This window comes from Gambusia affinis, linkage group LG13 (genome assembly GCF_019740435.1).
Source record: "Gambusia affinis linkage group LG13, SWU_Gaff_1.0, whole genome shotgun sequence".
Lineage (NCBI taxonomy): Eukaryota > Metazoa > Chordata > Actinopteri > Cyprinodontiformes > Poeciliidae > Gambusia > Gambusia affinis.
This window is the reverse complement of record NC_057880.1, coordinates 12,996,650-13,024,022: the sequence shown is the minus strand read 5'-3', so window position 1 is coordinate 13,024,022 and position 27,373 is coordinate 12,996,650. Positions and strand designations below refer to the sequence as shown.

Here is a 27,373-nt window from a genome sequence, read left to right as displayed (position 1 = left end):
TGGTAAATAGTATCCACCTGCGTCTAATTTATTTATTTATTTATTTATAAATCCAGCGGCTCTGTGCAGACCTCAGCGGTTTCTTGGAGAACTGCAACGAGCAAACAAAATCAGTAAAAGAAAATGATCAGGGACAGGGATACAATTGTGGAGAGGCTTAAAACTGGTGTAAGTCATAAAAGCTTTATAAATCTCATGAAGCACTATTATCCGCTATCTAAAAATGGAACCAGTATGGAATAACTGCAAACCTACAACACATGGGCCTCCACCTAAACTGACATATCGGGCAAGGAGAGCATTAATCATAAGAGCAGCCTAGAGGGAGAGAAGCTAACTCTAAGCAGCCAAGGAGCAGCTTAAGATCCAAAGCTTAGGTGGGAAAATCTGTTGACAGAACCATTGTTAGTTGTGCTTTCTTCAAGCCTGGCCTACGTGGACGAGTTGGCATTTAGAGAAGGCCATAATGAGAGATTATGTTTACAGTTTTTTTGCAGCCCACATGGGGGAAAGTGATGCTCAGTTGAGATGAGACAGTATTTGAACATTTCCACTTACATAAAAAAACTGTGTGAAGAAACAGTCCACATGGTCATGAGCATTAAATTCCTTCACTGAAAGATGGAGGTGGCAGTATCATTGATTGAGTGAGTTTTCCCTCAGCAGTGGCAGGGAAGCTGGTCAGACTTTATAAGAAGATGGACTCAGCTAAGGTCAGGGCGATCCTTGAAGAAAACCTGATGGAAAAGACTTACCTTCCAGCAGGACAAACAACACCCCAACAGCTACAACAGAATGACCCACTCAAACTTAGATGTCAACCTGCTTGATAATTTAAAGAATGACTTGAAAATTGATGTTCACTTTTATTTTAGGCTTGAGTCATTTTGCAAAGAAAAAAAAGCTTTATATACTGTAGAAAAAGGTGATTTCACAAAGTGTTGACAGAGGGATGCTGAATAGAAAATGAGCCCATACTATTCACATATTGTACAAAATCCCTGAAAAGTTTAGGGGTAGGTATTCTGTTGGTAGTGACTTACCTAGGTAGAGGTACTTACCTAAGTACATCACTATGCATATTACTTAGGATTTTGACATCATAGAACATAAATGAAATTAAGAAAGTTAATGTTTAAAACTTTGTTACAAATCCTTGACTTGTAGGAACTGCTACAGTTCTGCAAGCTCCTTCCATTTCTCAGCATCACCATTCTTTGTTTTTGATTTGTTTTGATTTTGCCAGTTTTCTATCGCAGCCTTTTTCAGATTTTTGTTTTGGGAGGTATTTTTTTCTTCAATTTCTCCAGATGAATCAGTGAAATCAGCTCAGATTGTTGTAGTGTTTTTCTTTTTTTTTTTTTTGGTAAGTTGTGTTTTTTAGCGCTGGTAGCTTTGGTCACTTAAAAGCTGGCTGACCTCGACCAAAAGCTGATATTCTCTTCATTTCTTTTTTCTGATCTAGATGTATTTTTGGATTCTGATATGCCTTAAATTGAAAAAATAATCAAAGAAACAAACAAAAAGTAACTTTGATTCTTGTACTTTTCTCTTTTACAGCAAACGTCTTGAAGGTAGATAACTCATTGCAAGAACTTTTCAAAATCTCCTAAAAAAAAATGTACACATCTTCACATTGAGTCTCAGCATAGGTCTGAGTAAACCAGTATACCATAAGAAGAAAATAAACAAATATGTTGTTATTTAGTGGCTAAATATGACTAAAATAGCCCTGCATTCGCTTTCTGATCAGATCACACTGCATTATTGTTTGGTGTCTATGCTTCTTCTTCTACCATTGACCCAATTTAAAAATCTGTAATTTGAACCCCACAGAAACCAGCACCTGCAGGAGATGTCAGAGTGATTCAGGTAGAGCTACCCTCCCTTCTGGGCTGCAGCATCATTTATTTGGCTTTTGTGAAACCACACACGCCTCACCGGGGAGGCGGGAATCTGCCCACTCCCTTCATCTCCACTTGTTCTCAGTCTTTTCATTCATCATCTCCTGCTCCTCTTCCCCCGCCCACTGTCTGGTCTCAGATCTGGTGCACCACCACAAGCTGTGGAGGGGATACTGTCAAATTAGTCAGATTTGAAAACAACTTTGTTTTTCTTTTCAGTTCAGATTCTTAAAAGCACGACAGAAAACTGTTGGTAAAACAAATTCCCAAAATAACCTGTCTCTAGCAGGAGCTTTAGATTTGAAATATTCTGACTGTGAACTAGGTTTGGCTAAGTATGATTTCTGACAGAGCTGTCTCTCTGCAGGGCATGTTTAGGTTGTTCCGCCTCCGAGCTGTTGAGACTAAAGCCCATTTGATATGCTTCTCTCTTAAAAGAAGTTGGCTTTTACAGAGAGGGGGCAGGAAGGGGGATATCATCGACCACATAAATGGCTTCCATTACACTTCAGCAAAGAGCATGACTTTATTTTTTTTTTTATTTATAATTCAAAAGATTTATTTTACCCGCCCCCCTCCATATCCTTCCTCTGCATAATATCGTGTGCCCACACAGTACAGGCCTACCTGCCGGTGTTTTATGGAGTTTTGCTTTTTAATATCTTATCATGAATCGCTGCTTTATCATCCCACACATTGTCTCAGAAGGCTTCTTTGTCTAGTGCTGCTTTGTTTCTCGCTCGAAAAATGTAATATTTCATTTAGTAATTTCTTCATTTATAGAATCTATGACAAAGCTGATGTAGACTTCAATTCACAATGTTCAATTTTTTGCATTTAACCTTCAGAGTTGTGCTTTAAATTTGCCAGTGCTTTAAAGGCAGTGGGTCCCATTCAGTTTTAAAACATTCTGAGTAACTGAACTTATACTGTTGATGTCTTATGACGTTTCTTTTATCTTAGATTCATTTAACTTAGTTGAAGTATTTAGCTGCTGATTTTAGTTTTAATTATATCATTCTGGTAAATGCTGTATTTTGAAGGATGCAGACTGTAATGTAAGTTTTGCCACAGTGTCGTGTGTGATGCTCGTTCTATGTTTTCTGTTAAAGTTTTGTGCAACCATGGGACTGCTTCCTGTTCCAGCCATCAATATAATTTCAATTCTTTGCTCGTTTGTCAAACGCATCTTCTTGGGTATCTGAAATATAAAAGAAATATACATTTTACATTCTTCTATGTATGGAAACTTATGGCCCACCCTGTACAATAGCAGTTTTCAAATGTGCAGATTATTACACCTTTTTGACATTTTGCACTTTATACAGATAGCATCCCTATACTAGCTGGCTAATTAGTCAGGCTGTCATTTCAGGTAGAGCTTGCACCACTTGTTGCTTGGATAAATGCAGCTACATAACAGTCACACCTTTCACACATCATGTAAGCTCTATATATTCCCCACAGCAGCAAATTCGAAATATCACACTAACAACATTACTTCATGTCTGCCTAGTCCATGCAAACGCTTCACTTACACCAGCATGTTTGATGCTGGAAGCTGAAAGTAATACAGATGCCATGACCTACTTTTTGATTAGTTCTGCTAATAATTAAATGACAGCACGGGTGCTCCTGTAAAGCATTCAAGTTTAATTCCTAAAGGGTTCATTTAATAATATTCAAGTGAGACAGTTGATGGATCGGCAAACCTAATACGCCTGGTCCTGCACCGTTAAACATGGCAAGTTCCAAGTTAGAATTGTGCAACCCAAATTCATAATTTCAAAATGGAGCGCAAAACCACATGCGCTCCATTTTGACAGAATTTAGTGCTTTACAAAATTCATTTCCTCAAGTGTGACGGCAACTGAAACTCAGGCAGCAATTCCAGTTTCCACATTACCCTAAAGAATAGTGGCGGTTTGTTCTGTTTTACTTTCAACGCCATGTCGCCTTTTTGTATTTCTGTTTGCCCCTTGTTGTTTACGGGGAAATTCGAAACAACCTGGAAACATTTTTAAACAGGCAAATTTATCTGATATGCAAAGAAAGTAGTTGCCTTATTTTTTATGCCAGCTGACCAGAAGTACTCTGCAACAAGTGGGAGAAGGGAATTGTTACATTACTCCAAAACCCTAAGAGAAAAACGATGACACTGAAAACCTAACCATTTGAAACTTTGTAATGCTTCAGTACCAGTAGTCTGCATTATTTTTAGCCTTTATTATAAGATTGGTAATAAAATGTGTTCATGCTGATGAACTCACTGCTGTAGAAATCAAGTGGCAAACCAGTGATTGCTGCACCATGTTTTATTGTTGTTGATTATCTCAAGATTAAACCATATTTCATGATTAAGCTCTTCTAATTGTGGAATAAGTGACGACACTCCTGCTTGGTTTCATGGAAGAGAATATAACACACTGAAGTTAATCATAAATGTTTGAGAGAAATTGACATAAATTGGATTTCATTTTCTAAAACAGTTTTTTTCTAGCATTTCATCAGGTTTTATACAGCAGTTTACATCTGGGAAATATGCAAGTTATTAACATTTTTCTGTTGCTGCTTCTGCATCAGCGTAGTGTTGGTGTATGCATGCGTGCGTGTGTGCGTGTGTGTGTCTGTGTTTGATTATGTAGCAGATCAACATCTTTATTTTTAAAACACAATAGATGCTCATTAAGGAAGTGAGATTACCCATCGAGCAGCTTTATGTTAGAGTAGGCACATTTTAAATGCATCCGGAGGGTCGTGATTTCTTTGACAAAATATTCGCACAGAAAAGGCAAATCCCCAACACATCCGCATATGCTTGTGCGCGCTCAGCACCCTCACAGTTCATAGTAATTAGCATTCGGGTTCCCTTGTAAAAAGGCCTTGTACTACCACTCTGTCATTAGCTAATGGGCCTGGCTCGCTTTCTGCGTCTCTCCCGGCTGCTCCCAGGAGGAGCGGTCGAGTTGAGGTGAGAACGTGCCAGAGCTCCCGCTATCTATCAGTCAGCTGCACGACGTTAAATACAGCTTGAGTGTGGAGGACCCATATGTCCCATGTGTCATTACCAGGCATTACTCAATTAAAACTCCTCAGCTTCTAAGAAACGGAGCTTCCTGGGAGCTCCGGCTTAAGTCCTGATGTCACTGCTGGACAGAAGAACAGAGCACGTGGTAGAGAGTCGCTCTGTTAAAGAAGCGTCTTTCAGTGTCCTAAAATGAACTGTGAAAATTTGGTACATTGTTATTGCTGTTAAATATGCTGATAAGAACACATTGGCGTACGGTGAATCAGAGCTTTAGATGAACTGCAGAAATATTTTTCCACACAGAACAGTAGATAAGAATTTAAAAGATCTCGTAAATATTTTCTACTAATATTTTTATTACGAAGTTCGGAGTTTACCTGATATTTGATTAACAGTCTAGAGAATAAAGCCCAAAATATTCACAAGTAGGGATATGTTTTTAGTATTCATCTATTTTTATAAAAGATTAGTGCCTTAATGTTTCCTAACAAAGTTTAAAGACAAGGGCTTTTCTTTTATTTTTTTCCTATTAAAGAGGGTGTTAACTTGCATTTTTTTGGAAGAACAGATGTGCTCGACTTTATAATAAACATTTTGATCTTAACACATATTTTAGTTGCCTATAATGTTTTATTTTTTTTTTACCAAAGATACCTTGATATTCTGTCTTAGAATGGGCGAGGTATTCAAGGAAATACACTGTTTAGTCCACAGTGGAGCCATGGTTCAATTTACATATTTTACAATTCACCACAGTTGTGTAACTGCCACCTAACTTCCCTGTAGAGGCTGCTAAAGACTGAAACACTCATGTTAGAGTTGTTGTTGAGCACTTCAATGCGTAGCAGCAACAAACATCCCTTCAGTTCAGGAGGATAAGCCCTCAGGGACCAATGTAGCATGTTTCTAATAAGCTTTGTGTTTCACAGTGCAGCAGCGTTGTGTTTTTGTCCATAGCTCTGGACTGTTGAAACATTTTCAAGTTGCAGCCACGCTCTGCGGGGCTGTTACCAGCTGTAGACGTCAGGTTTTAAGAAAACTAGAGTTTTATGGTCAAACTGCATGTAAAGACTTAAAGATAACGGAAGAAAACCTTGACTTTATCCCACTTTAGTGTGATGAAAAATTTAATTATCCTTTGTATCCTTCAGGTGTATCATCAGCACAGTGACAGCCAAATGGAAGTACAGAGATACACATAAAGATAAGCAATAATAACAAAAAGGCAGCTTGTACAATAAGGTCAAATATGCAACAGAAACACTATGCAGTTATGAAAAATAGCATATGCAGAATGTAAGAAATGTATTATTCATAATTGTTACGGCTTACTGATCTTGTCTGTTGCAGAATTAATTTAAAAGCACAAAAAAGTTATTATTTTTTACGAGCTTTCGAGTATATGATAAACTAAATGCAAATTTGATATAATTCTAGCAACAGCTAACATTGAAACCACCAAAAATTGTGACCTACGACACTGTCAATGAAAATTGTTATATTTTTCTTTTACACTAACAGTTGTCAAAAGTCATAGTATTTTTCATTGTATGTTTCAAATATAACTTAAATTCAAGTTGTTTTGTTGACTAAAAGTCCAACTGTTATCTCAAACCAAGCACACTACTTTAAGTACTTTAAAAATAAGCACTAAACAAAGAAGGGGACATGTGTTGTTTAAAACTCTACAGCTGAAATTTCTTATGTGAACTACGTAGTATCTCTTTCTTTACCAGAGTCGTGACACTTATGAACAAACTGAATCTATTGATCCGATTTACATGCACACAGAAGCTCTGCCTATGCTGCTTTGCTAAGTGAGACAGAGAACAGGCACAAGGGGGGAGCACACAGGCACAAATACACGTCATACTTATTTAATATGAATTTATCGCAGCATCCTCTTGTACCTAATGCGGACCAGTAGAAGACGCTTCATTTCAAGTGAGTGACTTGCATCTCAAAAAGACAAAGCGATGAAACTTGCTTTGAAATGTCGTCCACCATTTTAAAAAAATATAGTGAAATCAGATTAGGTCATTGTTTCTTTAAAACGGCGGTCTCATCTCTAACAGAACGAACCCACACACCCTTTTTAATTGCTCCACGCCTAAAATCCACCATTTGGGTTAAAAGAATAACCTAAAATTTATAGGTATTTTTCTATTCATGTAATTTTAAAAAAAATTCTGGAGTGTGTTGATTTCTCCAGTGAAGCTCTATATGAGTGTGGTTGTGGGGGAAAAGGCTTTAACAGTGAGCAGTTAACCTTGACTCATCTTCATCAGCCTGCTGTTAGCGTCTTCATTATAAAGTATGCAATTAAACTGTAAAGACTTCAGTGTAAATGAAATCGGAATAAGTGAAAAGATGAAAGAGAGGCATAATTAGACAGAGACCTTGGCTTTTTCATTCCCGTTTTTGTTGGCCAATTGTCTCCGCTCTTGGCATCAGATGCTTTGTCTTTTCTGCCAATGACATTAGCAAACTTTTTAATGAGGAAGATTTCAGAAAGACTGCTTCATATTGTTGGTATTTAAAGTTGTTTAGTAAATAAAAGCGACAAACTGTAAAGAGGTGACAATGTAGTCCCAGACTTTGATGGTGTTTTCAAGGGGGTTTGTCACAAACGAAGGACCGTGAGATTAGATAAAGGTCAAATAAATAAACTTGTTAGGATATTTCACAATGTCCAGACCCAACATTCCTGTGATAGACTGCAGGCAGATTCTGCAATTTGCTTCTATTCTGATTTGGCTAACACTTTTCAGTTCTCTCCGTCTGTATTTTGAAGTGATTTGGCTACTCATTCTCAGAGTTTGGTTTCTGAATGGTGGGTTGCTCGTCAAAGAGACAGTCGCACTGTGTGGAGGTGGTGATTTAGTGTGGAGATAAGCTCTGTTTAATGGCAGGGTGGAATAATTCCACTTTAACAAGGAGGCTTGGCTCTCTCCACCCTACAGAAGAAAACACTACTGCTCCTCTTCTTTGCGCTTTATTCTTTCTATTTTTATATTTAGTAAGCAGTCAGTTGTCCAACAAACCATTTATTGTTCAGAAAATAGTATAAATATTTTGTTAGTATGCTATATATTACATGTGAAAAGTTAAATAGTGAACAAATTTTGTTTATTTCACAGCATTTTGTCTGAGGAGATAAAAATGACATTTTTAATGGGCCACAAAGATAAATTAAAAATATATATATTTTTAAAAGTTAAATCAGCACAAATGCCTAAAGAAGAAATGTCTTGCTTTCTTTCTGAGGCAGTCTGATTACACCTGGGAGATCTGAGAAGATGCTTCTTGGCGTAGAGTGGCAGTGCTGAACACAGGAAGTGAAGGACAGTGGAGATATCACTTTTTCTTACTTCCTACATTGATCTAATCTGTAACCCCAGTCGCTCTGTCTCTCTCTTCGTCTCTCGGGCCACATTTCTGCCTCTCGCTAGAGAGCGAGCCAGGAGGTCCCTTTTGTACTGCAGATTGATTTCACACTGCAGGTAGATATGATGGGATAGAGAAAATATAAAAGCGGCAAATAATGCGAGTCAATTGTGCTGCGTTAGGCTGCCCTCTGGAGGCTATGGAAGCAAGCATGCATTTTGGTGCAGCATTGACAAAGTAGGCCAGCTCACAACTGGGTTTCTGTGAGTTTCATTTAAAATAGAAACACAATACAGCCTTTATTTAGCCAGGAAGCAGCTGCTGGGAGAATTCCTTCCATTTAAGAGCATAAACGTCAACTGAAGCACTTTCATAAAAAAATTATCATTATGAAAGATAAAAGAAGGAGGGGGGAAAAAAACACTGCAATTATATAAGTTAATAGAAATATTAGAATCCAAACGACCTAAAATGTAATAAAATTACTTACTAATAAAAGCCACTGTGGCTGCTCTGGAAGAAAGGCAGAATAAAGAGATGAACCAGTAAGGACAGGTACAGAACCTACCTGACAACAAGGAGAACAGTTGCTTGTTTCTTTCATTTTCCAGGGATCTTCCAAAACATGAAGTGTCTCTTTTTTGTGGACTCTGAGTATGTAGGAGTGCTGTGTAGATGTCTTATGCTTTTGTGTTACATTTTAATAGTTTTTATCTAATTTGTTTCCCACATTTTAGGTAGATGGTATGGATGAAGACGCTGTAAATACAGTAATAACAAAACTGCGATGCATTCATTTGAATGCGTGGTTCTGCAGGGTTGTCGTCTTCATTCTCCTGCTCTGGGTCAGAATCTGATCCCAACATGTAACGTTGGATGGTCAAGTTTTCTGTTGTTGACATCTTCAACAAACCTGGGAATAAAAAGTTTCTCTGCTGATAGATAATTGTATTGCTGCTATCGAACAAACGGGGTGGAGTGGAACGCTCTGCGCCATGAAATAAGCGGAGCTTGAAATGTCTCATTCACATTTAAAGGGCCGCAGCAAAACGAGTTGTTCTAAAACTTGCAGCTCAGAGACAAACAAGGGGTCTGTAGCGCTACAATAACCAGGAATTGCAATGCTTCTCTACGTACAGGAGAAACATTACAGTTCTCCTTTATACAGACCACAAGTGAATGATTTTTAAAAATCCTTTTGAAAAGGAAGGATTTAAAAGCATAATATGTCCACTTTAAAATGTTAAAACTTTCAGAATTTCAAAAATGTGGAGAAAAGATAAAGCTGTTTTTCCAAACTTTGTTATCAGTCTTGGTGTCAGAATTACCAAGAATATGACCAGTTTAAAACCATGCGTATACACAATACATGCAACAATATTCTAACACACACACACACACAAAAATACAAAATCAAGAATCACCTGCAGTAGCATAAAAATTTGCTGAATTTAGTAGTCTCTGAGTTGAGAACCTGTTGGAACAAAGGTTTGTTTCAGGAGTAGCTCTACTCTGGACCCTTCGCAAATGACCAAATTATACTAAATTAAAACAATGGGGAAAAATAGAGCTTTGTGCATTGTTAGATTTGGGAGCTAAAATTGATTCCTGTAGTTAACCTTAAAGAGTAGATGTCTTGTTACATAAACATGCAGAGTTGACTAATGTGTTTACATGTGTGTTCTTTTCATGCAGCTCTGCTGTCGTCGTGGTGTGAGGAGCTGGGCCGTCTCCTCCTGCTGCGTCATCAGAAGAACAGGCAGAACGAACCACAGGGAAAAGTTCCCATGCAGCCCAGCATGAACAGCATGAAGCCTGGCCTCACACACAGGTCAGTTACATGTGAGAGAATGTGTTTCTGCCAAAAGAACAAAGAAGAATGGTTAAAAAAAAAATCAAAAAAAGGATATAAAAAAAAAAGTTGCCACCAAGACATTCTATCAACTATGAAGTAAAGGGAAAAAAATCCAGTTGTTCTGCCAAGAGCCAGAATCACTGAGGAAGGAGCAAAAGGGGATTTATTTGGGGCGGAGAGGCAAACCAGCAGTGATGTGAAGTAATATTTTTGAAGAACATTGTGTGCTCTTGCTTTTCTTTTCCTCTAAGAGAAAATCCTGGAATTAGCTGTGAGTGCTGTTTGCCTCCGCTGAGGATCTTTGGGGGAATATTGTGCCTTTTATGAGGAAATATTGAACATGTCGTCCATTCCAAGAACTAACCTCGGAGAGAAAACAAACTGCTTTCCAAAAACAGCATTTCACTCCCCTCTGCACAGACCACTTGTCTCTACCCAAGAGGCTTTAGTTTATTTATTAGATGTACCAGACTCTGTCTTATTTGTTTAATTCAAAATTACTTAAATTCCTGCTCACTTCTTCTTATTTATATCCAAGGATTTTGTTCCCCAGCTGTAAGAATTGCTCATACTTAGTTCCTATTCTGTGTCTAATACGAAAACTCATCAGGTCAATAAAAACTTTTTATTCTCCATTCTTTTGTATGCTATCTTGCCTCAAGCACCACAATAATAATGTTTTTATCTGTTTTCCAGTGATGGATCGTTTCCGTATGATTCTGTCCCCTGGCAACAGAACACCAACCAGCCCCCAGGGTCGCTGTCGGTGGTTACAACAGTGTGGGGTGTGACTAATACGTCACAAAGTCAGGTATCCATCCATATTGAAACAGCCTCTCGGTTTTTTGTGTTTTATTGTGCAGACTTGAGCTATAAATTCACGTTTTATGAGCATGATTTTTGTGAAACCAGTTCACTTCTGTTGGTAGGTGCTGTGTAATCCTATGGCGAACAACAACAACCACATGAATCCCGGGGGAAACCACCTGGGATCGGGTATGTCGGCCAGTGCAGCAGGGCTCAGTTCGCCTCAGTTCAGCGCTCAGCAGCAGCAGTTCCCAAGCAAAGGAGGATCCGGCCAGTCGTACATGCAGCAGGGCATGTACGGCAGGCCTGGCTACCCCGGTGGTCCTGGGGGGTACAGTGGAAGGTGAGACACTTAATCAAGCCAATATTTATTTGGCAGTGGGTTAAAAGCCAAGGCAACTATTAGCAGGATGTAGTTGTGTTACGGTTTGATTGGAAGAGAAAGATTTATATGTTTAATTTAACACACCTTTTATATCTACTTGCTAAAACAGTGTTTCTCTGAGGAGCTTTAGTGAGTGGCAGGGGGGGCATTTTTAGGGGTGCGCAGATTGATAGCCCCGATTTCCTTAATTTTGAGTGATTCACGATTGTCGAGATGGTCAATGCTTATTTGTGAAACCGATCTTGTCCACGGATCAGTGGACAACAGAGCGAGGATAACAGGCATTAGAGCTGTGAGAAGTGAGGTCAAGTGTGAAACAGAAAACAGGTCTGATTAGACTTTATCATAACGATTGATTTTTTTAAATTTTGTTTTTAGTTACTCTGGAGGCCCCAACGCCCCTCCTGGCGGTATGGGAATGACAACCCACACACGCCCCCCTGGTGACTTCACTCCCCCTGCTGCTGCAGCTGCTGCCGCAGCCGTAGCTGCAGCTGCTGCCACAGCCACGGCCACAGCGACTGCCACTGTGGCTGCTCTGCAGGAAACGCAGAATAAAGAGATGAACCAGTACGGACAGGTACAGAACCTACCTGAGAACATCCATCCATTTGCCTGCTTGTGACCCAAATAAAGTCCGTTTAACATTTAAACCTTTTATCACCGGGCAGATGTGCCCGTCGTTCCAGATGGGCCCCGCACCAGCCTACAACAGCCAGTTCATGAACCAGCCGGGCCCCCGAGGGCCACCTGGAGGTATGAACCCAGCCGCCATGGGCTCAGGCATGAACAACCCCAACATGAGTGGCCCTCCAATCGGCATGAGCCAGGCTCGAACACCAGGCATGGGGCCTTTTGGAGGTCCTAGTCAAAGGATGCCTCAGCAAGGTTACCCTGGTGGGCCACGACAAGGCATTCCCATGCAGGGGATGAAGAGGCCGTATCCTGGGGAGGTCAGTGAAACATTCAAGCAACTGCACCACTTTCAGAATAACGCCACCTGTCGTTTCCAACTTGAATGTCTTTGACTTTCATTACCCAGGGAAGTTACGGGGGTCAGCAGTATGGGCCAAACAGCCAGTTCCAGCCTCAGCAAGGACAATACTCCTCATCAAATCCCTCCAGGCCGCTGCCTTCCCCTAACTACCCCAGCCAGCGGATGCCAGTGCAGCAGGGTCAAGGACAGTACCCCCCTGGTATGCCCATGAGCCAGTACTACAAGGTCAGTTTTCCCACACCAGCTTTACTCTCCACACTTCCTGCCACAGTTAGCGTCAAACTATTTTGTAGCTGCCTGGGAACTTAACAATCATTGTTTTTTATTTACACCCACAGCAAGAACCATTCAATGGTCAGAACACTAGCTTCACTGGAGGCGGATACTCCTATAACCAAGGCAGTGGGGTGTGTTTTAACTTCCTCCTTTCAGACCATTCAATCTCAGCTGTCCCCTGAACAAATTATTTTACTTTGTGAAGTTTTACTTTTCTTATTGAACTTTTTCTGTCTTTCACAGCCCCCGAGGCCTGGTAACTACCCACACTCTCCAGTCCCTGGAAACCCAACTCCTCCCATGACCCCAGGAAGCAGTATTCCCCCTTATCTGTCGCCAAACCAGGACGTCAAGCCCCCCTTTCCACCCGACATGAAACCAAATATGACAGCACTTCCACCCCCTCCGGGTGAGTTAGGCAGCAGGCCTAAAACAAAGGGGTTCACATATTATGAGTATTTTTTTATTTTTTCGCTGCTAGTCTTCGCGTGGAAGGATTAAAGAGTGTTTCTCCATTTTAGGCAACCCGAACGAGGAGCTGCGGCTGACGTTCCCAGTTAGGGACGGGGTGGTGCTGGAACCGTTCCGCCTGGAGCACAACCTGGCTGTCAGTAACCACGTCTTCCATCTGCGACCCTCCGTCCACCAGACTCTCATGTGGAGGTACATTTAAGCGATGCTGTGTTTAGTCATGAGCTTAGTTCACTTCGCCTACATGCAATGTGTGTTTCTTCCTAACCTTTTCACATTTTGTTACCTAAAAGTTTCATGTATTGCTGTGGACTTTATTTATTTTTCTCTAGGCTAACACAATGTAGTGCATAACTGGTAAGCAAATGAAAAAGGCTGTATAGTTTTTCAACAGTTTTTACTGAAAAGAAAAGATATGAAAACTCTGTTGAACTTTTATGTTTAACCTTTGACATGACCAAAATTCTATCCAACCAGTTATCGATTAATATTAGTTGTGTAAAACAACTGCACCTCCCTAAGAACATGCATTCCGCACTTTAAAACATGATGGAGGCATCCTCGCGCTGTGCTGTTCTTCTACACGAATAGGACAATTTTGTGACTTTGGAGCAGAAGTTCATCTTCCTACAGAAAATAACCCTAACCATGCAACTGGAGTTACAACGATTCCCATCAAACTATATTCATGTGTTAGACTGGCCCAGTCAAAGTTCAGACTGGAATTCAATTAAGAAAATATGTTATCTGATGCTTTCCATATAAACTGAATTTGAGCTGTTTTGCAAAGAAATGTGGGAAAGAATTACAGCGTCTAGTTTGTCGAGACACAGCCCAAAAGATGTGTCAGTATATTCAGTGAAAGGTATTTCTATATAGTAATGCCTTTTCTGATTTTTATTCTGGAAAAAAAAAGTTTATCCTGTTTGTGTCAGTCTGTCACTGCAGCGAGGTTTATGGTTGTAAACTCACAAAATGCAAAAATAAATAAAAGTTAAGTGATTTTTAATACATGATCAAGTCATCCATATACTATACTTAACTGCTACATTATTGCTCCTCTTGTAGGTCAGATCTTGAACTCCAGTTTAAGTGCTACCATCATGAAGACAGACAAATGAACACCAACTGGCCGGCCTCGGTCCAGGTCAGCGTGAACGCCACGCCGCTCACCATCGAGAGAGGCGACAACAAAACGTCCCACAAGCCACTGCACCTGAAGCACGTCTGCCAGCCGGGGAGGAACACCATCCAGATCACGGTCACCGCCTGCTGTTGTGTGAGTGTTCACAGCAAGCACTATGAGATGCATCTCTTCCATTCAGGAAAAAGTCAGTGTACTACACAGACGAAGCAGGTGGCTAACTCTCTCTCTCTTGTTGCGTTCCAGTCCCACCTGTTTGTGCTGCAGCTGGTCCACAGGCCATCTGTGCGCTCCGTCCTCCAGGGGCTCTTGAAGAAGAGGCTCCTTCCTGCAGAACACTGCATCACCAAGAGTATGACTCATTACTGCAGCTTGGATCGCTTTATGTTCATTTTCTAAAACAGCCGTCAACAAACACCTGCCAGTGTCCACAAACCAAATTTCCCTCTGAAACACGTCTCGTCTGCAGTTAAGAGGAACTTCAGCAGCGTAGCGGCGTCGGCGGGCAACACCACTCTCAACGGAGAGGACGGCGTGGAGCAGACGGCCATCAAAGTATCGCTAAAATGTCCCATTACCTTTCGACGCATCCAGCTCCCCGCGCGGGGCCACGACTGCAAACACGTGCAGGTTTGTTTTGACCTTGGAAACCAGATAAAAACAATGACGGAAGGTTTTTCTAACAGCTGCTTGTTGCCCTCTTCAGTGCTTTGATCTGGAGTCCTACTTGCAGCTAAACTGTGAGAGAGGGACATGGAGGTGTCCTGTGTGCAAGTAGGTGAAAATCTGTTTTTTTTCTGAAAGTAAAACTTGGAGTTATTGAGAATTACTCTAATAGTTGTTGTTTTTTCTCCCTTTAGTAAAACAGCATTGTTAGAAGGTCTGGAAGTTGACCAGTATATGTGGGGTATTCTTAATGCCATCCAAAAGTAAGTTTCTCTTCTAAAAAGGTTAATTAGTCTTCATTTAATGTGTGTGTTTCAAACCAACACGGTCTGCTGTCTCTTCCAACAGTTCAGACTTTGAAGAGGTCACTATAGACCCCACATGTAGCTGGAGACCAGTTCCCATCAAGTCTGAGCTGCACATCAAGGAGGATCCAGACGGACCGCTGGCGAAGCGCTTTAAGACTATGAGTCCAAGTCAGATGACCATGCCCAACGTGATGGACATGATCGCTCAGTTGGGGCCCGGTCCAGGACACGGACCAGGACCAGGACCCGGGCAGGGCCCAGGTCCAGGTCCAAGTTCCTACCCTCACCATCCTGGACAGCATCCCAGCGGAAACGGAGATTACTCCGGAGCAGGTACCAAGAAGCAGTCAGGGGCCCAAAAATTTATTCAGAGCGGAGAGAAAGCAAGTGTCTTCATTTCCACACTTTATTCCATCATCCATTGTCTACACATGTTGTATATGTCTGTCATGGATCCCTCCATCATCTGCTCTGTCACCTGTCTGACAATCCATCTTCACATTCCCTCCACTGTTCCTCCCACATCCGTCCATGTCAGTAAATTCATAATGAATTTTTTATGTCTACTTAAAAAATGAATCTAAACTGGGTCAGGAACTCTTATCACTTTGAGTTTGGAAAAATATGAAGTGAAAGTATTAAAAATATAGCAGAGCTCTATTTTTTTTGTGTTTTGTTTTTTTCATTTTGTCTTCAGCTGAAATGAGAGACGTGTCTCCTGTGTTTTAAACAAACGAACAGCCAGAAGGAACAGCCGCTTTAATTTGTTTCTTCTCTGATACTTGTTTCTCTGCAGTAATAAAGTAAAAATTGTTACACATTCAGTTTTTTTTTAAAGCCCTCAAGCATGTGTTCTCTGCTACAAACAAGCTTTTTCTCTTGTTTTTTTGGGGGGGTTTTTTCCTGAAGGCAACAGCTACCACAATCAAGGTAGCTTTGACTTTCCTAACGGGAACCCATCCGGTGGCGTTGGAGGAGGAGGAGGAGGAGGAGGAGGTGGTGGTGGTCCTCCCATGAATGATTTCATCCACGGCCCACAGCTCTCCCATCCCCCCGATGGACCCGGTGGTCTTCTCCCCCAGGACAAGCCGCTTAGCCATGGCATGAACGATGCAGTGAGTACATCGCTATAACTTGTGAAAAAAGAGATTGTTGCACTCGAGTCCTGAAATAAGCAATGCCTTCAAAGAGCAGGTTGACATTTTGCCAGGTTACAACTGGAAACGTATGAGTTGATAGGATTTTATGTACATGATTATGACTTGTTGAGTCACTTTATTAAGCCACATTAGCTTGCGAGAACAGCTGAAAGTCGTCCCTGCTACTGCTGAAGAAAAGCAGCACCACCCCAACATTCTGCTAAACGATATTTTGAAGTAGGGTTGTGTTTTGTTTTTGGTATAATCTTTGCTGTATCTCCCACATGATTTGTGACAAGCTTACCTCTTTTTTTTTTTGTGATTATTGTCCTGGAGAAATTAAATAAAGCGGAGTGTAGACTTATGCAGGCCACACTTTTCAGATTTTGCTGAGTAAAAAAATTGTAGAACAATTTTCATCTCATTTTCTTTGCACCTCACAAATATGCACTATTTTGTGGCAGTCATTCTTGTAAAATTCAAGTAAAACTCGTAATTATAACGTGACAAAATAAGAAATAGAGAAATGTCAGGGTTATAAATCCGGCTGTTGTGTCCTGTAAATCTATCTTTGTGTCACATTTTATGAGGGAAAAAAGCCTGCAGATGTGGTGCTAAAATGAAACCACAGTCTTGTTATCTGAACAAGGTGCAGCCTGTCCCTGTAAGCCAGCATGTGTGCTCAGTCATGCTCACATGCTCATGCTTCCATCTTAAAGGCCTGTTCCACATTATTCATGCTCATTTAGTCTCCCCTCCTCCTCCTGGCTTAACACGTTATCCTCCTCCTCCTCTGTGTCTTTCGATCTTGTACCCTGTCCTTCCTTTTCACTCTCTGGCTTTCTGTTTGCATTTCGCACCTGCAGATGTCCCATTCAGATCAGTCCCATAACTCCATGCAGCCGAGCATGCATGCGTCCCCGCATGCTGGCAGCCAATCAGGGCCGCCCTTACATCACAGCGGCCAATCAGGGCAGCCCCTGCATCACAGCGCCCAATCATCACAGCCACCTCGCCAGTCGCAGCCGCAGCCACAGCCGCAGCCGCAGCAGCAGCACCCTGGCCAGAACAGCCATCCCCACGGCGACCTGAGCTTTAACCCCTCCTCAGACACGCAGATGGCTCAGGGAGCTCAGGACATGCCCGAACCCTCCCTGGATGTAAGTGAGCCTTGCTCTGGGTGCCGTAAGCTACCTGTTTAACAGCTAACAATGTCTGCTACAGCTGCTCTCATCTCTCTTTGCTGTCTGCTTTGATTACCACGAATCGCTTATGAAGACAACTGAACTGAAACTAGATACCGAAGGCGACTTGCCGTCACTGATTTACTCATTTTTTCCTCTTTTCCCTCTCAGCTGCTTCCAGAGCTAGCCAACCCGGAAGAGTTACTCTCCTACCTGGACCCCCCCGACCTTCCCTCCAACAGCAACGACGACCTACTCTCCCTTTTCGAGAACAACTAGCCCCTCCTCGCCCTCTTCCTGTGAACACTTGGAGCAGCTACCTGTTTTCACGCACGCGGACTTGCTCAAACTGTTTCCGTGTTGACGACGGGCGTGCGGCACAGGAGCACGGCTGTGAAGGAAGCGGGACGTCAACACTCGATCCCTGCACTCCCCCATTTTTACTCGGCTTGTGTAAAGATTCCACACACCAGTTCCACCACCTCTGGCTCCACCATTCGTAGCCATGTTGGTGGGCACTAAATTGATATAAAAATATTTATATATTATATACACATACATTATATGTGTATATGAGCATATATATATATGTGACTTTTCAACTGAAAACTGTGCAGCTATAATCATATATGACAACACGGAGGAGACAGAAGCCTTGTGTTGTAGCTTTTTTTTTCTTTTATATATATATATATATATATATATATATATAATTTTTGTCTAGACACAAGAGGAGTCAGAGGGAAAGCCATTGTGTTGTAAAAGTGTTTTTTGAACCCAAACTAAAATTTGTTCTTCCAAATCTTCTACACACACAACCCCAGACTTCCCTGTATGTGTGTGTGACAGCTGAGTGATTCTTCACGGATATCTGCGTCTGTGGAGGAAGTGAGCGCATGTTGTGCAGCGTTGCATGTTTTGTCTCTATACAGGTGCATGTCAATAAATTAGGATACCATTGAAAGGTTCATTTATTAAACTTCCCAAGTTGAATCAAAATAGGGAAGCTCAATTCAATTTATATCATTTATTAGCTTCTAGCTATTATTGGCAACATAGGGCAATTTCATTTGCAGCGAATTCTAGAATAAAACTCGAATATAAAACAAAATCACATGTACCTTTGTTTGACCCAGTGCACTTACTAGCATCAAAGGGACAAAAATAAACAGACCTTTTGTTAAAAGTAATGTTAACTAGGTTTAAATGTAGTTCTGAAATACCACAAAAGTAGCAAGCTATGCTAGGATTATCCTACAAGTTCTTTTTTCTTGATTTCTGTTCTTGTTTTTGTGCGGACCAAAGCAAAACCGTTTCTCTCATAAAGAAATGCATAAACATCTCACATTACATGGAAGCATTAAACTCTGAGTAAATATTTCAAACGTTTTGTGTTAATTTTGATAATTATGTCCTATTGGTGAATGAAAACCCAGGATTTAGAATCTTATAAAATTAGAATGTTACATGAAACAAAAAAACTTGTTTTTGCAAATATAGACATTTTATATTATGGCCTACACAATAATAGGGAAAACTGCTGATTTGACACCATCAACAATGAAGGTAAGTGTAAATTGAAGAGTCTTGCTGTTCACCGAGTTCAGAATCCATGCATTTAAGTAGAAAGTTGAGTGGAAGGAAAAAGTATGCTGCCTTACAGTATTTTTTAAAGCACTTCACACTACCCTGACAAGCTTCCTTTGCTGACAAACCTTATAGAGATCCTGATATATTTTTTAGGCAGGATTTGGCAACTGCCAACACTGTCAAAAGAACAAGTTCCTGGTGTAGTGACCATAGTACCACTACACCTGATTGGCCAGGAAACTCACCTCATCAAATGGTGTGCTTCACAGGAAGATAAGAGAGAAGAGTCATCAATGCAGATGCAACCTGGGTTTTCTCAGCACTATCATTCTCACAAATGCAGTAATTCATGCAACATAAAAACCCAACAAAGCATTGAGAGCATACCACACATTACATAAACATATTTTTAATTTATATCATACAATATTATAATTTTCTGAGTCAGTGTTGTGTAGCTTTTCATCAACTGTAAGTCATCCTTATTAAAATTAACAGAAATAAATGTGAGAATCACATTAGTTTGTGTACTGAATTTATACAGTGGGTTTCACTTTTAGCATTACTGAAACAAATCCACTTTTTGATGGTTTTCTGATTCATTGAGATGCACTTGAACGCGTCCAGTTTTTTTCTTTGCTTATGAGTTCACGTGAAAGGCAGAGAGCAGGAGAAAAAAAGCAGCGGCCCAAAAGCAGAAGAGCAATTGTGGCGTTCTTGTACCCCGCGCCCCCGTGATGAATTGCCCTTCCTTGTCAAGTTTTGCACCATTTTCATCACAAGTGCATGTGTGCCAACACCCCTCGTTGTCTTTGTCCAGCCCAAAGACGCTCAAGCCATCATGTCTTCCTTCGTGGGGTTTCATTTTAAATCTCATGATCTTATGGTCTCGTTGTCCTTGTTAATGTTTGATCGTCACCGCTCATTGTAATTAATCCGATCCGACCTTTTTAACACGGCGAAACAAAGGAAAACAGACATGTGTAGGTGTACATGATTTCCTTTTGTCATGTTTTAACCTTTAAATGGCATACTTTTAGGTAAAAACAAAAAAAAAAAAAAAACATTGTGCATGATGATCCAGCAGATTTGTCGTGTGTATTATATCCCCTTGTGACTGTACAGTGCTGTACCTAAAACTATTAGTGGCTACGTCATGGTACTGTGTGTCTGTCCAGGCCTGCACATGCTCACACACACACATACACAATCCCTGATAACAACCTAATATTGTAAGAAATCTATCCCTATGCACTGTCACTGGCCTTTGTACTGAGTGTATTGTGTATTTTAACCCCAAACCTGTTACAATGCATCAGCAGAAAGAATATTTAAAACTATCCTTCAGGCTATTCTGAGGTATTTTTTTTTTATTTTTATATTCTATATGTATGTAAAATCAGATCGGCTTTAACTGAGCTCTGTGTTTCTTTCTAAAGGATTGTCATTGCAGCTTCAAGGTCCACATTTGTCCAAAAAAAATTTATTTTCCTTACTGTCGTAACACGCGACCTCGTCCCCTTTATTTAAAGTAACAATGTGCAAAACGAGACCTGATAACAAGCGTTTTATCTCCACACTTTGCAGAATTTGTGTATTTTCATCATATTTTCTATTGTTTTAAATTATTCTTGTCCAATGTCCTCTTTGTTTTGTTTTGTTTTTGTCTACGACCAGTCCGATTCGGTTTATGCAGTTGTAATGCAGTAAAAAACTACTTGTTTAGCAAAAAATAAGCTTCCCAATTTCAGTTCAGATCACCTTCCAGAATCAAATTGTGTTTTGAGACGATGCACTGCCGCGTTGGGAGATTTTACACCCCCTGCACAGTGTGTGATGATACATATAAGCTCCCACAGAATCATGTCTTGTCATTTTGCGATCCGATTTGTATTTTCTGATGGCGGATGTTGAAAATGAAGCAGAGGGATCTCAAAGAGAGGATGGCTGATATTGTAAAATGAACTCTGAGGAGCATTCTCCTTACAGGGGGGATTTTTGGGGCAGGGCTTGGGGATGTAAGGGATACTTGTACATAATGTAAATGACAAAATAGAGACACATTAACAGAAATGTATTCATTTTCTCCAGTGGGAGTGTGCATAGTGTATTTAGAATTTGTAAAGCTTGCATCCTCCTGTCAGACGTTGCATTGGGAAATCCAGTCTGTGTTTGATTGCCTCTGTGCAGACCTCTCTAACCACGCCTGTTCAATGTAAGATACTTTATGCCACCTTCCTCACGGGATTCAGGAAAAGAAAAAAAAGAGGGTTTTGCTTTGAGTAATGTTAAACCTCTGTGTTTTTCACTCTTACCTGTGTACTTTTTAAAGGTGCTACAAAATTATTAAAGAAAAAGAAAGAAAAAAAAAGCTTTTGAGGTATAACTGAGTCTCGGGTGGCTCCCCGAGTGTGGCATCCAAAAATTTACAGTTTGTAGAAACAAAATTTTGTCAAATTTGTAACTTTGGCAAATGTGCTGTAAAGGTACAATCTGAAGCGATTGGCACAAGTGGCAATTGTCTTATTTGGTTTTTGTACATTCTGTGTACAATCATTTCATATTCTAAACTGGTCAGAAGAACATTGTGATTTTTAGTCTTGCAAATCTGTATGTAGTTAGATTATGTGACATCCTAATATTTATCTAATAAATATGTATTCAGATGAAACACACTGAACTGCTTATGGGCTTTTGTTGTTTTAACATACTATCTGTACAAACTGTAAAATGTTTACGAAGGCTAATACTATGATAATTTCTTATTAGAGTAACATAATTAATGGAATTGAATTGTATCACATTTATTTGTTGCGAGAAAAAAAACCTATCACAAATTAAAAAGAGTACAGAAATATAACAACCGTTATAATATAAATGACAAATAAAACATTTTTGTCAAGTTTTTTATTTTTTAATGAAATAAAACAATGAATGAAATGAAGAAAAATATGCTAGAAAAATTTAAGTTTGGAGACATGCTTGAAGAAGCATTGAGATCATATTTAAGGGTATATTTCAGATTCACTAAAGCAATGCTCTGTTTAAACATCATAAACAGTAAAATCTTACTTACATTTACCAAATATTTTGGTGTCTTCATGTTGTATGAATCAATGTTAGCTGGTCGTGCATGGTGAAGCTAACTGGTAGTTCAAGGAGGGCCAACTGGAATTGTTTGACCCCTATATTGTCAGCAAGTTTGTTTTTTTTTGGTTTCTTTTCATAAAAAGTTAATGACTATTAACTTGGGGAACAGATGTAGGAGGTAATGTGCCATTCGTGGTTTTCAAATACGAATCAGGCACTGAGGACAGAACGTGAAAAGCATTAAATATATTAAATTAACATCTTATTAGTTTTATATGCCCATTTTTGTAGAATACAAGGCCTAAATAAAAAACAACACAAAACCAAGAGGGGTACACTGAGTCCACAATTAGGTCATAGAAACTAGAAGCAACAAGAGACTATTGCAGCACTTTCCTAAGTGTAGCATTTGAATAAGTGCCTGATTTAAAGTCACTAGTGTGAAAGGCAAAAATATATTGTAATTTAGGTGAAGGCTACTGTTTTTCTTTCTCTTTTTGGACACAGCCTCACCTTTCTTTGAAGCAGTTCCTTTGAGCGGAAATGCTTCACATGTCCCATTCTCAGACACAGGAAGGTCACTGGTGGTGCGCCACCTCCTGCTTCTATTTCCTGTGTAAATCATCATTGGCTTAAATAACTGTCCAATGCAAGCATGATGAATGGTTCGCAAAATGGAGTTAGCATGATCTTTAAAGGTGGGATGGGAGGGGGGCAGTGGGTGTTGGGTCCCTTGGCTGGCTCCCTTCAGGTTAGTTTTAGCTTCCAGGACCAACTGATCCAGATTAATGTTAATTGAAGAAACCAAGACAAAACAATGTGCTTGGATGGCACACAAAATTTGCAAAGCATATATTCACTGCTTAAAACAAAAAAAGTCCTTCCTAAAAATACACATGAATATTTTGATTTTATTAAAGTTCTTTCATTAATTAATATTAATTAATTTTAGTTGTAGAATCCTGCCAACATCTAGGGCCAGATAAAGTGTTGCAACGTAAAAACCCTACTCTTTCTTTTAGCACGAATAGCGGAAATCATTAACATAACTGAACCGCTTTGAAGTCAGCTAGAAATAACCAAACATTTGGAGCAATTAGAGTTAACAAAATAAAGTTAGTCTTGTCATTTTGCTTCCTTCCTCGTGGTGTCGCTGTTTCACTCTGAGGCAGGTCTGCCTCCTTTTTGTGACGTCGCATGTAAACAGCACCAGCACCTGCGGCCGTAGAGACGCTGGTAGTTCCTCTGAATTCAGTCAGAATGCAGAGGATGTTACAAATCAAAAACCGCCTGCGGTTCGGCCCGCTGGGTCTCGCTGCTGCCAGGCTGGTCTCCTCAGGCCCCGTCAAGAACCCCGTCGTGTTTCTGGCTATTGAGGCAGACGGCGAACCTCTTGGAAAAGTAATCATTGAGGTAGCATCTCCAGCTAACACACTAGCTTCTCTCATAGACGTCGATTCCACTCACATAATTCATATTAACTCATTTGTCTGTGTTATCTGGCAGCTGAACGCGGATGTAGTGCCAAAGACTGCAGGTATAATGTTAAAGAAACATGCAAAAAATAAAAATCTGTTTCTTATAACTAATGCAAATTTAATTGTGAATAGAAAATTTTAGATCCCTGTGCACAGGAGAACATGGCTTTGGATACAGAGGCTGCAGGTTTCACAGGATCATCCCTCACTTCATGTGTCAGGTGAGGTTTTTTTAAGAGACAAAATAATGCAAAGTGATGTATTTAAAAAAAAAAAGAAAAAAGTTGCAGAGCGGTGACCATTCTTTGCGTTTTCTGTCACAGGGAGGTGATCTCACCAACAACAATGGCACAGGAGGCAGGTCTATATATGGAAAAACATTCAAAGATGAGAACTTCAAGTTAAAACACACTGGTCCAGGTATAAGTCGGCACATTTTGCTATCAAGTTTTAGTACGTGACACAATGACTGAGTGAGGCCTTTTAGCAAAATTAGATCAGTCTGCATGGTTGTGATAAAGATTTTCTCCCAACTGATTATTATGCGGATAAAAAAACAAAACAAAAACCTGACGTGGCAAGCCATGTTTTCCTGGTTCTCTGCCCATCAGATGGATGTACATTGTCTTAATCCTCTGACAAACACCTTCAAGTTTCTCATACCTGGGTTTTGGTTTTATGGTCAATATCAACTTAACAACGGAAGAAATAAAAGTGTTAAATTAACTAGTCAATTAAAGAAGACAATAAAATGTAGCTGATATAAAAAATAAAAACAATATCACTAGTATAAAGTCATGTCATCAATCTATGCTCGAGTTGAAAGACAGGGACCAGAAAAGGCAAGCCGCTTCACAACATAGGAATAGTAACAGAAGAGGTGTGATCAACTATAAAAGGGGTGTAAAACTCCAGGCCTAGATGAACACGGTCCTGCAACTTTTAGATGTTCCACTGGTCCAACACACCTGAATTAGCTTCTCGGTGCTGTCCAGTTCCCAAGAGTCCTGCTAATGACATCAGAGGCACATCTAAAAGTGGCAGGACAGAAGCCCTAAAGGCCTGGAGTTTGACATCTGTGACCTACACTGTTAAAAAAATCTTAAAGTGTTGTTGTCAGACCTCAGTGTTCTAGATGAAAGTTAGCGATGTAAAAAATCTTGCGTATCTGACACGGTCAGACCATTGGGAACGTTACAAGTTAAAATTTAAATCTTAGGCAATTCCACACAGAATAGGAAGCCAGTGGAGTGAAGCCAACCCTGGAGTTGTACGCCCTCGCTCCCAAGTTCCTGTGATAAGTTGAGATGACGCCACATTCTGCACCAGCTGCAGATGATGACTGAGCGATTCCTTTACGCAGAATTGGATCAGCCCGCAACGTTGTGATAAAGATTTTCTCCCAATTTTTAGGACCGAAACAGAACTTTAATGTGACCAGAAGACTAACTGGGGAAAGTTTGTTTGTTTTGTTGATGTTTAAATGAACTGTCTAGAATTACAGCTAGGTTCTTCACATGGGAAAGACTAAACGGAGCCAAAGGGCCCTAGAATATAGTGTGGCCTCCCATGCATAAAGATTTCATTTTTATTTTTATTTTCAGTGAGATGAACACAATTTTCCATAATTTAATATTATATATATATATATATATATATATATATATATATATATATATATATATATATATAAACATATATATATAAACACTTTATAAAAGTAGCTTATTATCAAATTTCTATGTAAATAGATGTGAATATCACCAGCAAAGCAGTGAAGAGAACAATATTCCCTTCTAAAGATGAAACCAGAAGGCAACAAAATAATGAAATACAGCAGACTTGGCAGAATCAACAATTAAAAGGGAGTGATTTAAAATTCATAAATGTCATTTTACTGCTGTGATATTGTTTAAAGTTAGACCGACACTTTCCATAAATGCAATTATTATTCTCCAGTGACTCTGCTAAATGAAAACTATTTTGTTCAGAAAAGAGAAGGCAGTTTGGAAATGGGCCTGGAGCCTGACAGACTTAACCAGACAGAATGTTGTGATTTATTTAGAGAAGATGAACTGCAATAATATATATATTAAAAAAAAAACCAACTCACTAAAACCCAGTGATGAACTTACTGTTCCTCTCCACTAGATGGCAGTTCTTAAGCTCATGAAGCCATACAAAGTTCTAGTCATATAGATTTTGCAATCCTGATGTGAATGACCTACTTTTCAATGAGCCAACATGCACAAATCAAAATAGTTTCTTTTCTCAAATCAACATTTTTTTTTCTTTCACATGGAGTTTATATTTTCAGGGCTCGGTCTGTTGTGCGATCAGAGATTGCGTAAGTCATGGAGGAAGAAAAAAAAAAAAAGGCCTCTTTTCCCCCTCACACATTTCTAGACTTTTATCATCTGCTTCAGTGAGGCCTTAATGTCCCTGGATCAGGGGTAAAGTAAAAGGGAACACCGAGGTGTTCTGGAGTGCGCCAACGCTCTGACTGGTGTTTCCATCTCTGCAGGGACGCTTTCCATGGCAAACTCTGGGCCTCACACGAACGGCTCGCAGTTCTTCATCTGTACAGCAAAAACCGAGTGGTACGTACTCGCCCGTCTTCACAGAATCTCATGGCATCATAGTGTGTCTCTTTATGGGGCTGAGCTGCTGTGTTTCAACTGGCAGGCTGGATGGAAAACACGTGGTCTTTGGGCAGGTGACGGACGGCATGGATGCAGTCATGAAGATGCAGTCCTTTGGTCTACATGATGGAGGAGTGCTCAAGACAATAGTCATCACTGATTGTGGAGAGATCGAATAAAAACCACAGACCGCTCTTGAATGCAGCAGTTATGCTTTCCGTATTTATGATTATAATTGGGATTTGTTTAGCAGTTACATTTATCTTGATATTAATTGATCAAGATATTGGTCAAAACAGCAACAATATGATTCATCTCAAGTGAGGAACATTTAAAAATGTGTAAAAGATTTTATTGATGTAATAATGCAATAAGTACCATTGAGACATACTCCTTATTATTGAGAATTCTGCGCAGTAAAACACACTAAGAATACACTTTGTACAATCTGACTTATGTATGCAATCCATTCAATAAAATTGGATGGGTTTTTCCACATCCTCTGTGTTTTTGAACCCTGTTTCTAACATAAACGTTTTGCAATTGAATCTTCATGTGGGGTTTCTGATAGATAGAAGCTATCTGCTTCTGTTGTTTGATTTGTGGCGAGGCCGATGTTTCAGTGTGTCGGGACTGAATGAAGGAAGCTCGTCCAGCTACTGAAGGTCTTCTCCTTACGGATACTTTTGATGTAGGTTCTGCTGAAATGTAACCTTCGCAAAAATGTCGCCTGCGTGGGAACATTGGCTGTGTTGATCCAAAACGTGTATATGGGATGTAGCTTAGCATTAGTGTGTGGGGAAGAGGGGACTTCACAGATGTGCAGCTAACCCAAGAACCCATGCACCCACTCACACACACGCGCACACACACACAGTCGCAGCTGGGTTCTGAGATACTGAATGACTCCAGCCCGTAGCTCAGCTTTTAGATGCAGCATCCACATTTGTCAGAGTGAAATACAATTTCCAACTCTTTAGATATTTTTACAGGTTTTTTTCTACTCAGCCTCTGCTGAGCTT

The 27,373-nt window shown here is 40.1% G+C and overlaps 2 protein-coding genes across 8 annotated transcripts in view; both read left to right on the top strand.

Annotated features, from left to right (window-relative positions):
* zmiz1a (zinc finger, MIZ-type containing 1a) overlaps positions 1-21,816 on the top strand; it is a 119,432-nt gene extending 97,616 nt beyond the window's left edge. For 3 of the 7 annotated variants that reach the window (XM_044137392.1, XM_044137396.1, XM_044137395.1), the window contains 18 exons: positions 10,015-10,150; positions 10,871-10,985; positions 11,104-11,324; positions 11,745-11,946; positions 12,038-12,319; positions 12,409-12,588; positions 12,702-12,770; positions 12,883-13,048; positions 13,161-13,302; positions 14,179-14,389; positions 14,501-14,606; positions 14,724-14,884; positions 14,961-15,028; positions 15,115-15,183; positions 15,269-15,561; positions 16,138-16,343; positions 17,234-17,527; positions 17,723-21,816. In XM_044137392.1, the coding sequence (XP_043993327.1) occupies positions 10,015-10,150; positions 10,871-10,985; positions 11,104-11,324; positions 11,745-11,946; positions 12,038-12,319; positions 12,409-12,588; positions 12,702-12,770; positions 12,883-13,048; positions 13,161-13,302; positions 14,179-14,389; positions 14,501-14,606; positions 14,724-14,884; positions 14,961-15,028; positions 15,115-15,183; positions 15,269-15,561; positions 16,138-16,343; positions 17,234-17,527; positions 17,723-17,830 (3,029 nt within the window). In that variant the 3' untranslated portion in view covers positions 17,831-21,816. Of the gene's footprint in view, positions 1-1,836; positions 1,873-10,014; positions 10,151-10,870; positions 10,986-11,103; positions 11,325-11,744; positions 11,947-12,037; positions 12,320-12,408; positions 12,589-12,701; positions 12,771-12,882; positions 13,049-13,160; positions 13,303-14,178; positions 14,390-14,500; positions 14,607-14,723; positions 14,885-14,960; positions 15,029-15,114; positions 15,184-15,268; positions 15,562-16,137; positions 16,344-17,233; positions 17,528-17,722 lie in introns of those variants that run through there. The other 4 variants (XM_044137391.1, XR_006372658.1, XR_006372657.1 and 1 more) reach the window with 4 other exon arrangements.
* A 1,555-nt stretch (positions 21,817-23,371) lies between these two features.
* On the top strand, positions 23,372-26,849 carry ppifa (peptidylprolyl isomerase Fa). Its single transcript, XM_044137397.1, has 6 exons — positions 23,372-23,644; positions 23,738-23,768; positions 23,842-23,930; positions 24,033-24,129; positions 26,234-26,309; positions 26,395-26,849. Exons 1-6 carry the CDS (start codon positions 23,492-23,494, stop codon positions 26,528-26,530), a joined length of 582 nt encoding a protein of 193 aa, XP_043993332.1. The 5' UTR covers positions 23,372-23,491; the 3' UTR covers positions 26,531-26,849.
* Positions 26,850-27,373: the final 524 nt, after the last annotated feature.